This window comes from Haliotis asinina, chromosome 12 (genome assembly GCF_037392515.1).
Source record: "Haliotis asinina isolate JCU_RB_2024 chromosome 12, JCU_Hal_asi_v2, whole genome shotgun sequence".
Taxonomy (NCBI): domain Eukaryota; kingdom Metazoa; phylum Mollusca; class Gastropoda; order Lepetellida; family Haliotidae; genus Haliotis; species Haliotis asinina.
Window position 1 is genome coordinate 28,237,630 of NC_090291.1, and position 15,461 is coordinate 28,253,090.

Here is a 15,461-nt window from a genome sequence, read left to right on the forward strand (position 1 = left end):
GTTTCACGTACTCTTTGTGGATCGGGACCCTGGGTCGAGTTGACTACAGGTGAATAATCTGGTTAACTTAAGGGAACGTGACCGCTTGCTTAACATGTTTCTCCTCGACGGCACAAGCTTAATCAAGTCAAATGAGAATCCATGTCTAACTCGAAGCATTTGTGAAATAACTCAAAGGTAAACTATAATATCCATCAAAAGTGCATGTGAACGGCTTTGTTTTGGTGTAAAGTTTTGTTAATAAGTTTCATTGAGTTTCACCAGTTATTGAACTCTCGACAATAAACATTTCACCTTTACAAATTTCTTTTACAACACATCGGTTCCTGTGTAAAGAGTACCTTTAAGCAGTGTCGAGCATTTTAAAAATCTAGTTAAGAACAGGTGACTGGAATAAGTGCTACATTTACACTAGTCGGTCTAAACATTTGATATGTGGTAGATCATATCACAGTGGGTCATCTTGTTTTAATTCCAAGAATACGAACATATGGCAACTGTTCAAATGTATTTTTGATGTCTAGAATGACATATACATGTGTAAGGTATGAACATTCGCCAAATTTACATACGTTTGCCTTCCTAAGGATATATTCATGTTTCAATCTTATTAAAGATGGTGATAAATGTATTGGACAAAATATGTAATCAAGTATTTCCTCATTCTGTTTTCACGCGGGTGACTCAAGTCATTTCTTGGTATGACTTGAGTAACCTCTGTGGGAAGAGAATGGTATTTCCTGAGCTATCAACTTTTCTTTTCATGCTTGGGAATAACCGCAATTCCAGTCACTGCATACGCGATAAAAATGCCTGTGCGTGCGGCAATCAACGGATGTCATGTGTTTGTAATGGGCAGCATCATATTACTAACGTACGCAAATCCGCCCACAGCATGTTTTCCTACTGTATTTACGTTTATTTCAATGTCGTACCATCCGGATTTTTGGTCCCGTGAATGTTGTTGTTTTAAAGTAGTTGGAACAGGGGGTTGTGGTGGTATCTCTCATTTCGTGGAGGTGGTGGTGGTGATAGGTCTCATAGTGGAGGTAGTGGTGGCTGTGGTGGTACGATTTTGCGCAGTAGAGTTGGTGGTGAGACGGTCTTATTCAGTGTAGATAGTGGTGCTGTTTCATGCAGAAGAGGTTGTGGTGGTGATGGTAGTGGTCCTGCCGGTGCCCCGTGTGTATTGACCAAAGCTGCATTGTTGAGTTCCAGTATTGTACAAATACAATCTTGTTTTACTTGTATATATGTCTCGAACAAAGGAAATCAGATTTCCAAAAACGCTGAAATGAACTTTCTTCCTTGTAGAGAGGGTGGGAGTTGTGGAGCTCAATACGATGACCTCTCTTCATGTTTTTGACCTGAGAACAGAACGTAAGTAATTGCATGTCAACAAATACACCCAGAAGATGTAAGTCCGTCCTATCATCACATTATCCTCTTGCAAACCTGGTTCAGTGTATTCTATACTAAAATTATTCAAAATTAACCATTAGGTTATTAAAATGTATCCCTTGACAACCGCGATCACTTTACTCTGTCAGACATTCAAACAAAACTCTATTGTCACTTAATGTGTACATAATCATGATCCCAAACTTTCACTTGAAAAAGTCATATTTGTCGTCCAAGTTTGAAGTGTAATACTATTCCTAATCCAGTGCTTTTTTCTGAATGGCAAATGTATCTAGAAGAAAATGTTTGTGCAGATCTTCCCTATCTCCGGTTTATTTCACTACAAATTTAATCGCGAATAACGGGTGTCTAACGTAAAGTTGACGGTCTACAGATGATCTCGGGGAGTTCATATAACGCTCAATATAGACTCCCTGCTGTTCTGTATATACCTGATGACAATTGGTGACAGTGGGTGTAGTGAGCTTGATGAAATCCACACCGTCAAAGCAACACCCATTAGAAACATACCAGGAAGCACGTATGTATCCGAACATTCATACGTACTTAGACTATACATAGCCATCTTCATGTTGCACAGACTCACATGACGCTTACTAACAGGAAGGTGTTAAAGGTATCTTCAAAAACCCTTTGGCTAATAATTTTCTCGCTTACGGAGCCTGGGAATTAATTGCCAAAGATAAACTTTAAAAATAGAACAAAGGATAACATGCTTGAAATGATTTTAACAACGAAAATAATACTGATATGGGTTGAATCAGGTAATGTATGGTGTGGCTTGTGTCGAGTAATGTAGGAAGTGGATTGTATCCGGTGATTCAGGGTACGGCTTGTATGTTATGTAGGGTATGACTTGTATCAGGTGATGCGTGGTATGTTTTGTACCAGGTGATGTAGGTTATGGGTTGTATCGGGTGATGTCGGATATGGGTTGTATCAGGTGATGTGGGGTGTGGCTTGTATCGGGTGAAGTCGGGTATGGGTTGTACCAAGTGATGTAGGTTATGGGTTGTGTCGGGTCGTGCTGGGCATGGGTTGTAACGGGTGATGTTTAGTATGGGTAGTATCAGGTGATGTCGGGTATGGGTAGTACCAGGTGATAAAGGTTATGGTTTGTATCGGGTGATGTCGGGTATGAGCTGTACCAGGTGATGTAGGTTACGGGTTGTATCAGGTATGGTGGTATCGGGTCACGTGGGGTGTGGGTTGTATCGGGTGATGTAGGGCATGGGTTGTAACGGGTGATGTTTAGTATGGGTAGTATCAGGTGATGTCGGGTATGGGTAGTACCAGGTGATAAAGGTTATGGTTTGTATCGGGTGATGTCGGGTATGAGCTGTACCAGGTGATGTAGGTTACGGGTTGTATCAGGTATGGTGGTATCGGGTCACGTGGGGTGTGGGTTGTATCGGGTGATGTAGGGCATGGGTTGTATCGGGTGATGTAGTGTACGGGTTGTATCGGGTGATGTAGGGTGTGGGTTGTATTTGTTGATGTAGGTGTATCGGTTGTATTAAGTGATGATGTTTGACTTCAAAACCAATCTGAAGTACGATAGTCTCTGTCACAATAGTTTTGACCGTTCAAATGTGTGATACTGAAATTGTGATCCACTTTTGTAGATTAAGTTATTTTGTGAAATTTTATGAAATGACTGTTACACAAAATGACAGGAAATGGCTGACAATATTTAGTATTACACAAATTGACTGATTTCACATACTGACTGAAACATATATAGGGGACTTATTCTAAATATAGACCCGGCAGCGTTGATGTAAGCAATACTATCACGACCAGATATAGTGACTTGAATAGAGACACTTTCTTACATGAATTGTAGTTGGTTGAATAGTAACAGAGAGAGTTGAGCTTTACGAATCTTTTAAGAAATATTCCAGCCACAACATTGGCCATAAGAATAAATTCACTTGATACTATAATCATGTAGGACCTTGAACAATGAACTTTGGTGTGGTGAACGAAAACGTCAACATCAAAGATACCCCACTATTCCTCCCCATCTCGATCCCCACTATTCCTCCCCATCTCTACCCCGACTATTCCTCCCCATCTCTATCCCCACTATTCCTCCCCATCTCTATCCCCCATCTCTATCCCCACTATTCCTCCCCATCTCTACCCCGACTAACCTCCCCATCTCTATCCCCACTATTCCTCCCCATCTGTAACCCCACTATTCCTCCCCATCTTTAGTCCCACTATTCCTCCCCATCTCTATCCCCCATCTCTATCCCCACTATTCCTTCCCATCTCTACCCCCACTATTCCTCCCCATCTCTGTCCCCACCATTCCTCCCCATCTATATCTCCCATCTCTATCTCCCATCTCTATCCCCACTATTCCTCCCCATCTCTACCCCCACTATTCCTCCCCATCTCTATCCCCACTATTCCTCCCCATCTCTATCCCCACTATTCCTTCCCATCTCTACCCCAACTATTCCTCCCCATCTCTGTCCCCACCATTCCTCCCCATCTATATCTCCCATCTCTATCTCCCATCTCTATCCCCACTATTCCTTCCCATCTCTACCCCCACTATTCCTCCCCATCTCTGTCCCCACCATTCCTCCACATCTATATCTCCCATCTCTATCTCCCATCTCTATCCCCACTATTCCTCCCCATCTCTACCCCCACTATTCCTCCCCATCTCTATCCCCCATCTCTATCCCCACTATTCCTTCCCATCTCTACCCCCACTATTCCTCCCCATCTCTGTCCCCACCATTCCTCCCCATCTATATCTCCCATCTCTATCTCCCATCTCTATCCCCACTATTCCTCCTCATCTCTACCCCCACTATTCCTCCCCATCTCTATCCCCACTATTCCTCCCCATCTCTATCCCCCATCTCTACCCCGACTAACCTCCCCATCTCTATCCCCACTATTCCTCTCCATCTGTAACCCCACTATTCCTCCCCATCTTTAGTCCCACTATTCCTCCCCATCTCTATCCCCCATCTCTATCCCCACTATTCCTTCCCATCTCTACCCCCACTATTCCTCCCCATCTCTATCCCCACCATTCCTCCCCATCTATATCATCTCCCATCTCTATCTCCCATCTCTATCCCCACTATTCCTCCCCATCTCTACCCCCACAATTCCTCCCCATCTCTATCCCCACTATTCCTCCCCATCTCTATCCCCACTATTCCTTCCCATCTCTACCCCCACTATTCCTCCCCATCTCTGTCCCCACCATTCCTCCCCATCTATATCTCCCATCTCTATCCCAACTATTCCTTCCCATCTCTACCCCCACTATTCCTCCCCATCTATATCTCCCATCTCTATCTCCCATCTCTATCCCCACTATTCCTCCCCATCTCTACCCCCACTATTCCTCCCCATCTCGATCCCCACTATTCCTCCCCATCTCTATCCCCCATCTCTATCCCCACTATTCCTCCCCATCTCTACCCCGACTAACCTCCCCATCTCGATCCCCACTATTCCTCCCCATCTGTAACCCCACTATTCTTTCCCATTTCTACCCCCACTATTCCTCCCCATCTCTGTCCCCACCATTCCTCCCCATCTATATCTCCCATCTCTATCTCCCATCTCTATCCCCACTATTCCTCCCCATCTCTACCCCCACTATTCCTCCCCATCTCTGTCCCCACCATTCCTCCCCATCTATATCTCCCATCTCTAACCCCACTATTCCTCCCCATCTCTACACCCCCTCGCCCCATTCCTCCCCATCAGTATCCCCAGTCGACTCTGCATTAAACCTTTTACTGCATGTAGTTAACCTTATCAACCTGATCGCCTTTTGGGGGGAAATATGGTAGTGATCAGATATATTTACATCGATATAAGTAATAAATCCCACGTCATTTTCCAGGTCGGGTATTTCTGGTTAAGACGAAATATAACTACTGCTGACCTCACACGGAGGATATAACAATCTGGGTTGTCCCAGCGTGATTAGATCCATCCAGCTGGAGGGTAACGTCAGCCCAGTGACTGCATGGCAGTCCTACTTTGCTTACCACAGGCAAACAGGAGCGCCCTTTGGTAAATTGGTTTATTTGAAATCTGACCGTGTCGCATGGGCACATCATTATAATGACAAGTTTCTCATGCCGTGACCTGAATCTGTGAGAGGTTGTCCTAATTTGTGCCCTCCGTTTGTAAACGACACAATAATGAATGGTCCAATACAGTTTGTGAATTGACCATGTTCCTCGCCAAAAGGTATGTATCTGTAATTTAATGTCGCGTTCAGTTGTAATGTTCGCGATATGTCAAGGCTCAAGAGATGTCAACAGTAATGTCGGATACGGGGGTGTGACAGTTTTCCGAAACCACGACCCGTTATCAGAAGGGCAGTGGCCCACTCTCTGTCCTGTCTGTTTGTTTGGGTGTGCGACCTGTGATCGAAGTGGCAAGGAATGTGATACACCAACCGTGTCGCGCACACCCCCGCAAGGAACGCTGGTTGAATATATAATACATAATGATCTACTAGGGCATACAGCCTAAAGCCAGTTGTGATTACAGCCGCAGCAATCCTTGGCGGTTGGTGAGATATGCGGAACTCTTATCGTAATTAGACTCCTTGTTGCGTCAATATACTTAACTGCCTAATTAGTCTTAACTACAAACCGCTGGATTCCGCGATGTTCCGAGTTGTGTGTGGCTTGGTGGGATATTCCTGAACAGAAGGTGAGAAAAAGTGTGTGGTTGTGACTCACATAATCTTGATGCTGGGAAGGAGGGAGATTGGGAGGTACTCGTGCCTTTCGTGTAAAGATATGTTAAAAGAGTATTTTAAAGCACATTTGTCCTTGTTTTGTTGTGGCATTGCGGCCAGTCGTGAAACTATTCAGTTGTACAGACATGTGGGTTGAGCATGATATAATTGTAGGCTGTGCTTTTTGTTGGTCGCAATCAACACTATTCCTGTTATATAATTACTGTTTATAAAAATTGACAGTTTGATGTGAGTTATATAGGTTCTTTGGAGTGAGGTCCAGAGCAGATTGTTGATGTAGTATCGGGCGATGTTTCCTGTGAGTTTTTCAAAGTCGTATCGTGCGATACTGTGTATGGGGCTCTCATTGTTGTATGGGATAATGTCGAGCGCACGTTGCACAGATATTATATATAGTGGGTGTGGGTTACGTGAGCTCGTATCAGGTGATGTGAGGAGCTTCTTGTAACGGGTAGTGTCGCGTGTGAGTTGTATTGGGTGTTGATGTAGGTTGCGCATTGTACTGTGTTGTATCGGGTGATGTTATTTGTGGGTTGAATAGCGTTACATCGGGTGATAGTCACTGATACAGATTGTGGGTTGAAACAGGTGTAGCAGGATGTTGATTTTATTTATAGTGGTATGTCGTGTGGGTTGTATCAGGTGCTGCTGGGCTGTGCATTTTTGTATTTGGGTGATGAGGAGTGCTTTCATTATACTGCCTGCTTGATATCGATATATACGTGTGTGCATACATTTCCAGCAAAATCCTCTGTTGCGTTCACCCATAAACGCGCACATCCATCAAATGTGGTCTCGGGTTTTTTACTAGAGTTGCACTTTGAAAGGTCTCCAAGGTAAATATAATAGTTTAAACGATACTCTCTTAAGAGAAAAAAGACAACAACAAAATTAAATAACAGATTGGCGTCTTATACTATGCGATTATCTACATTTTGCCTCTTTGAAGGACAGAATTACTATACACTCATGGGCTGAGCATTCTGTGCAGCCTTGGAGCAAGATTAGGTTTTCAACTGTGGATGATAACAACAGTCTCGCAGCGCCTTTAGCACGTGTACATGCGTAGCATGCAGATGAGACTTGAGATAAACTTTAATATTGTCTGTATGTCTCACGCAGTACAGATTCTGTTATAACACTGTATTAGCCCACCGTAACACAGGTGCCCGGCTATACATACAGACTACAGTTAATTGTCTCGTAGATGGACCCTCATTCGTAGAAAAAAGATACTCTTTTCGGTTTTGTGTAGACCCGGATGAATTTTATGTGTTATAACGAGGGGTGTCAAGAGAAGATATAATACCTTTGTTATGATAGCATGTAACTCATTATACCATGCCGGGGAAGTAGATAGCATTGCTTTTCAAACGCTCGTCTTGTTGTGATCAGGTTATGGGTTTTGGTTTCGCTGAATGACTCATCGCAAAACGTGCACATTTTTCAGCTAATGCCACATTGTTGTCAGGCCGAGGGAGGTAATGCAGAGAGAACGTTGCCAATTCGATGCATCTATTTCGAGCATACATGGTATATTCTAAGACGCATTGCTGCAATGATAACTTTAATGGTTGCTGGGTGTATGCGTGAAGGCTTTCGTTATAGTTTAGGAAGAAATTATAATATCATGACTATACATTGAGTAAGTAAAGGATACTAAACGACCTTCCGTGTAATACCATTTTTATTAAACGAGTTACTGATTTGATATCAAACGAGCGAAAGTGAGTTTGATACTAAATCTTTAACGAGTTTAATAAAACATTATATTTCACGGGAGCGAGTTTAGTATTCTGTTTATTACTCGCCAACATAAATTGACAGAAACTGTCGCGAAATTCCCTACAGTGTGATCACTCTCAGGTTTCTGCGAGTCAAGCAAGGGCTAGTAAAATTGCGACATCGGCATTAGCATTGTCATGTCACAACTTTGAAACATTTTGACGTCATACGTCAAGCGGTATTACACTAGTGCAGTATTGCCGTAAAAATATTACACTGCATTATAGCTAAAATGGATAGAATTATCATTAAAACGACCGCACGTTATCAGAAATGAACGAGCCACTGTAACTTGATAATGCCCGCAAAATGCTTGACGACGGGCCATTATTAAGCCCGTTGTTAGGTGACGTCATATGTAGCTCAGCTGTTGAAGTTCAATCACCTACGGCTCGAATGAACTTGGGTTCATTATTGACCTTATATCTGGCTCACATTCGTCACATGTGCCATTCTGCACTTTCCTGCCTGTGCCAACGATAACAATTGCACCATAAATGACAACATACAGTAATGAAAATATCGACTTGAAGTCTAACGTTGTTGATCACTGAAAACAATGGCGGCTAGTAGTATGAGCAAAGGTCAAGGTCGAATGTCGTCACACTCAATAGTGATGTCATTTGTGGTGTTCTATGACGTGTCTATATTTGTAAAATGTGTGTCAGTAGCCTCCGTCGTTTTGTTGTTGGCAGTAAATTCTTCTAAACCGATGCCGCTGTTTTCATTCTTATTTTATTAAAAATTCTATTCATTTTAGCTATAATAACAGTAACGCTATTTTTCAGGGCATTACCATTTGCAGAAGCCCTCGGTCTTTTCAACTGCGCTCCTTCGTCGGGCAGTTAATGAAACACCTCTGTCATTTATGGCACAATCGTTACGGATGGCACAAGCAGGAAAGTGCATAATGGCACAGGCACATGTGACGAATGTGAGCCAGATATAAGGTCAATAATGAACCCAAGTTCATTCGAGCCGTAGGTGATTGAACTTCAACAGCTGAGCTACTTATGACATCACCTAACAACGGGCTTGATAATGGCCCGTCGTCAAGCATTTTGCAGGCGTTATCAAGTTACAGTGGACCGCTCATTTCTGATAACGTGCGGTCGTTTTCATGATAATTCTATCCATTTTAGCTATAATATAAGGGTAACGCTATTTTTCAGGGCATTATCATTTGCAGAAGCCCGAGGTCTTTCATTAACTGCCCGACGAAGGAGACTGACAACTGACATGCAGAGTCGGTTGCCAGGGGTTCGATTGATAAAGAGGGAGCGGACGAGAATGGCGCAGTGACGTCACTACAGTGTGACGTCATGCAAAAGTGTCATTTCGGCGCCTTTGAGCTATTAGCAAAGCTAAAGGTAGACATCGTGTCGACGAGTATTTTCAAACTGTATTATAACATACATTGTATTACACATTTCCGTATACCATTGGTGAATATGCTATCGACTGTTTTCACAAGCTACAGTGTTTTAAACGAAGGCCTGAAATGTGTTGTCGCGGCCTGCATGGAGACATCACAAGGGATTTTGTTGCAAAACAATACCCAGCACATGTATTCAATTAAACCATAATCTGTAGAAACTGACAGAAAAAGCACCAGGCATAGAGGAATATAAATTGACTGTTAGAGTTACGTATTCATGTGTAATGGGGTGACATTCGTAACAAAGCATAACCCAGTGTGTATCAGTAATGGACTACGTTGTAGTGTGCGAGTTGTATTGTTTTATGCCTCTGTAAGCAAGGACATAGCAACATTGTCAAATACTGTAAAGCCCAATCACCATGACGACCATGGCACAGCCACACGAAATGACGAACAGTTCGCGTTCCGTGCTGACATAGGTTCCTAAAATGCGATTGACAATTGTTGTTGTCCCAGGTCAATAGTATTTCTAACTTATGGCAAACTATCTAGACTAGGGGAGACAACTACTGCGGTAGCGATAGTCTGTAGCGACCAACTATTGCAATGGTATAGCGACAGTCTTTTCTCTCCTTGAATTGTATCCTTTGATGCCATTTCCAAAATGAATGCATAGTTTATATGAAAGAAATCCAAGCTGAAGGAGTTTCAGTCTCTTTTAACATCTGACAAGAAAATTGAATCGAAAGAGGTAACAGGGACGGAGAACTCTAAATCAAAGTGAACGAATCTGCTACTTCCTATGTTGTGCGCTGCGCATCTATCAAGGAAAGTCAGTTACTAAACAATCGATAGTCACACATACTATCGATGCATCGATATTTTCCCGTTTCTACCATCGGATTAATTGCTATCGGAGGCTCCACAATTACAGTCCATCGATAGTTCGATGCATTGTTACAGCCCTACTATCTATATAGCCAGTTATCACAGCTGGATGGTCCAACTTTGACTTGTGAAATACTTTATGGATTCAAAGATTTGTTGAATATGAGGTGAATGAGTATGGTTTTGCAGCAACATTCTAACAATGGTCCCAAGGGGACCTCAGAAGTAGGAATAGAATATGGACCTTTGTCATTACAAGCGAACGCTTTAACCACAGCGCTTCGCCTTTATAGACTGGACAAAAATAGTTAGAGATATATGTAAAATTTTAAATTATTAATAATGATTGTATTTATTCATTGACACACTGATAAAATATCAGTCATGAAAATACCAATATGCTTAAGTTATTTTGTTCAGTATATGAGGACAATAAATGTCGCATAATGAGTGGGCGGGTGAGTTTGATGTTAAGTGGATTTGAGTACCATTTCTGACTACATGTCACCTTCCTGTGAATGGAAAGCTGATTCATTTCAGAGCTAGGATATGAGCAACTCTCATTCTCAGAATTTAAAGTAGACTTACGCTGGTCTAAGCGTTGTTCACACATGCAATCGGGCGCAGGTTGTGTCCAAAGGAAACAGTGACACTTGAAAAAGCCGTATGAGATTTGAACTCAAATTGTTGAGTTGAGCACGACTGAAATCCTCTGCCCTCTGGAAGTTAAGGAGCAGACAAGACAAATATGAGACACTTGCGATAGACTACACACACAGAAGAAACAACATATTTTCATATCATATTCGATGGAATGGTTTAAAGTAATTATAATTACATTTCATAACTAGCGTGTCAACCTTTTGCACTGAAATAATCAATTTCAACTCCTTTCACTACAACTCATCAATCATACTTGCATTATTTCTCATATGGCCCCTAGGACATAAATCGATCAAAAGTCTATAAAATGTTGGATATAGATACCACTGTTCTCTGTAACTATATGGAGTATGAGACCGACTGTCGGATGTGATTAACGGTCATATGTAAATAATCGGATGTGATTAACGGTCATATGTAAATATGACTTTCTACATCCGAGTGCCTCACATTATCAGAACGCTACAAACTGAACTGGTGGATGCGAGAAACGGATAGCTGTTAGCAAAATCTTTAACTATTCGGGCGTTAAATATTTTATGACATCGATTATACAGTGAGTGGAGTACAGTTTTATTACCCGTGACAACAGCGTGACAGCTTATAGCCCAATGTGTGACAGCCGTTGTAGATCCCCAACCTTTCGGTCTATATATGTGCTTAACTCAACCTTTGTACTCGGGAGCCGTTGTGCTGTAACTCGTTGTATTGGTTGCATTGCATGGCACACATCCAACTTGGGAATCATTCGAACATATAGCTTATGGCATTATGAACATATATGACGCAACGGATATAGAGACCTTTCAAGAAAGGGCCTGTGGCTTTTAATCTGTACGTGGTAAGTCTTAGACCTTATTTGTTTTGATCACTTTGTCGTTAATCAAATGTCGTTTATGTGCATGTAATCTATAAGTTAATAGGCTTGGTTGGTACGTGCCAGTTACTTGAATGTCATATTAACATAGTAGATATAATTACCCGTGTTTGCCAACACAGCAGTTGCGTGACTAGGGTTTAGTTAAATGTTAAGCTGTATGCAGTGGTTGACATGCACGTATAATATCGTGCGTTTCTCACTAAATAATTACCTCGATTTAAAAAATCAACAGAGGATATGAACTACAGTAAGTTAAACTCTTGTGTAACTTAAGCGTTTTCGAATTCCATTACAATAGGACACCTAGTTGAATATGTTGATCATACACATTTATGTATGTTTTGTGTAATGTAGTACCATTAACACATCCACTGCCATTTGTGTTCGTGGTATGACTCATTTCACACCTACTTGTGTTAACGTAAGTATATATTATAGTAGTCTTTAGAAAAAATAGTATACATTTGAAACTGGGTTTACAAACATACAAAGTTATAAAATGGAGCACGGTTCACAAAGGGAACGATACAATGATCCGAGACACTTACGGCAGTCAGAGCTGTAGCATTGCTTTAACTCTTGAATGTGAAAATCGACTGAAATTTTCATTACATTTCATCATCAAGTTTATGATCTTACATACTATAAAACAAAACACATTTCTCACCGCGAATACCTGCCGGATTGCTGATTAAGCAATATTCGCTCATTTTGTTGAACGGGGTGCTGATCTGTTGCGATATGCTCAATGATATGATGAATGCAATATCGCCTGCGATACCCGTGTGAAAATACATCACCATCAAATACCCACTTCCTGTCTGTTTCGATGCGGTGGGGTAGCCTAGCGATTACAGCGTTCGCTTGTTCCACCGAAGATCCGGTTTCGATTCCGTAGATGACTATAATTGCTTGAAGCCTATTTCTGCTGTCCACGACATGATATTGCTGTAATATTGCTAAAAGCTCACTCACTCACTCACTCACTCACTCTCTCTCTCTGTTTCACTGTAGTCCCCATAGGACGTGGGCATATTTTTCCTTTCTTCTACCTTAGTGTGTAATGACGAAATAATTAAGCTTTAATACTTTTGCAATACTTTGAACTCGGATGAAGAATCAGTATCATCTTCAAGTCTTTCCCATATCATGAACATTTAACGTGGCGATTGTCTTCTATATCTAAAAATTCATTAGTATTGTCTATTGAGCTTCCATGTTAGCATGACCAGTCCTATGACTGTATTCATTGTGCATGGGCCATTGTCCATGTGACCTTAATCTGATTCCTCTTCGGTCTACACAAAAAATTACGCATTAAGCTTGACATATTTCCTGTCCTATTCACCCTCATTCAGTTCTCGCTTGTGTATTCCCGCTTACACTGGAGTTACCTCCCTTCGCTTAGCAATGCAGGGCTATGTGGTTAGATTAAGCTGAAACATATTTACACTTTAGAACAAACACTTAATTTTGGACGAGACGTGTCAGTCATATTATCACCTCTACCCTGCGAAAATCCGGGTCGAATGTTGCCTATCAGTCGACACACTGCAATGTTCTTGCCGTGTGTGAATGCTTTACTGGCATTGTCTCAGATATGTGTCTTGCTCGGCTTACTTGTAAATGCCCAGTACATGTTTGAGCCAGTTCGATTACTTTAAAGCCAAGAAGTGAGTAACCATGAATCTGCTTTCTATTGTTCATATCTTCACAAATATACTTAGAAACAGTGTGTAACATAATTTATTGTTGATATGTTTATTTACAAGCGTGGTAGCCTGAATGTTAGAGTCAAGCTGAAGACCGGGTTCGATTCCCAACATGGGTACAATGTGTGAAGCCCATTCCCCTCCGCTGTGATATTGCTGGGATATTTCTAAAAGTGGCGTAAAACTACACTGATTACTGACTCTTTATCTAAACGTTTACCCCATATTGTTTTTTATTTCGTTTCAGTAAAGTGCACCTGTGATCTTGTAACGTCATGGGAAGCGGAGCTACAAAAACCCTCACCACCTCACCTGACGAACGTGGTATGGTGCATCGCGTCATCATCGAGGACAGTGTCATATCACGTGGCAAGCGGAAGTTCACGTGTCCGGGTCGTCTGGTCGGGAGTTGGAGGGCGGGAGATGAAGTCGTTGTGAAAGTCCTGGAAAAGTCTGTTCCAGATGAACAGTACTGGGATGAGGAGATCGAGAAGTGCAGAAGGCTCAGAGAACACATTATATCCTTCGGCAAGACTGTAAACCTACCGATAAAAATTCACGTCGAATTTCCAATGACAGCCTACGTGGACAAAGCATCCAAATGGATGAAGAAGAAGATGAAGCTTAAAGAAGGGGAGTTTGTGCTTGTTGAGGAGCCCCTGGGAAATGACTATGCCGAACTGTTGGATTCGTGTGGTAAAGTAGCACCTAGGCTGTCTCAGGGTGTTGCCGACATTTTGGGTGAACTAATGCACTTTACTTATCACGAGTCTTGCCGGAAGGAAATATTTTGTGGTTTTCAAGGAATATTTTCGGGGAATGTTGTGTTTCTTTCCGAGCCAACTGTCCATTCGGTGGAAACCAAGTATAGGGACACAGACATGGGGTTGGAAGGTATAATAGAAGCATTCATCAATCACAGGTGTACGGCAAGGTGTCATGGCTGGCTGAAGCCTGGCGGTGTGAATCACACCAACTTCGAGCCAATTTGCACTACCGTGTAGGGAGATGTATATTGTGTACTGATTTGTTTTGGACGGATTGTGAATAACGTGCCTCCGACATACAGATCATTCGAGGTGCAGCTGTGCCCATGCTGTCATGGCAAACGCTGGCCGGAAGTGACGGCAACCTCTGTGTGTATATATGATGACAATGGGGTTATAAGCTGTTACGTCTGTGAGCACTTTTGGATTATGGATTTTTCCAACATTTTATGGGCAATGTTCAGCCATCGAAGTTTGACTTTGTTTAATGTGACATTATCATTGTGCTTCCAAGTGATGTTTGCGTTATATGACCATAAATGTCCTACAGTACTGCCGGTAAAAGGTGTCATGAATAGAGCAGTTTCATACATTCCATGCTATTTGTGTGGTGTCTGATGAACAGCTTTAGTGACGCGTGCAAGTAAAATGTAATGACAGTACACAGCGTCTGAGAAACTATCAGATCTGGTTCAAGTTGTCCGTTTGTTAGATAGGTTATTGTTTCTCACCTATTCACAATGCACACATTGTATATGCTGACGTATAAACCAAGGTCCTACCGGTGTCTTTGGTGCCATCTACTACCCGCGGAAACATGACAATATTTAATTTCGGGTGTAATAGATATTTATTGGAATCATGTTCTATACCATCAGTGTTCAATGCAGTTACCTGAGGTATGCACTTATTTAATGCACACTGCACAATCGAAATATCTATAATGATCACGTTCATTATCCTTTGTCATGTCAGCATGTATATATGTTTAGTGTATATAAAATATACTTGCTGGCGCCAAAGTAAATCTTAAATCAGTATTACTATGCCTTGTTGACCTCAGTCGGTTCGCAGGTTGATATGTGCAATAAACACGGATCTCAGAGTATGTTATTGATGTGTTATATAGAGACCTGGGTGCTTGGATTAACTCTCTACGAGGAATAGAGGATTATCTGTGTTAAGCTTTAGTTCGGAGCCTTGC

The 15,461-nt window shown here is 41.9% G+C and overlaps 1 protein-coding gene across 2 annotated transcripts; it reads left to right on the forward strand.

Moving 5' to 3' along the window:
- The first annotated feature begins 6,041 nt into the window (after window positions 1-6,041).
- LOC137258071 (alpha-protein kinase vwkA-like) lies at window positions 6,042-15,363 on the forward strand. 2 transcript variants are annotated; one of them, XM_067795622.1, is made up of 2 exons: window positions 6,042-6,132; window positions 13,738-15,363. In XM_067795622.1, exon 2 carries the CDS (start codon window positions 13,766-13,768, stop codon window positions 14,492-14,494), a length of 729 nt encoding a protein of 242 aa, XP_067651723.1. In that variant the 5' UTR covers window positions 6,042-6,132; window positions 13,738-13,765; the 3' UTR covers window positions 14,495-15,363. The 2 variants fall into 2 exon arrangements, with proteins under 2 accessions (XP_067651723.1, XP_067651724.1); XM_067795623.1 differs by lacking the exon at window positions 6,042-6,132 and adding an exon at window positions 11,649-11,739.
- The last annotated feature ends 98 nt before the right edge of the window (window positions 15,364-15,461 follow it).

Coding starts and splice junctions, on each gene's coding strand:
- LOC137258071 (XM_067795622.1), top strand. CDS start 13,766: ATGGGAAGCGGAGCTACAAAAACCCTCACCACCTCACCTGACGAACGT.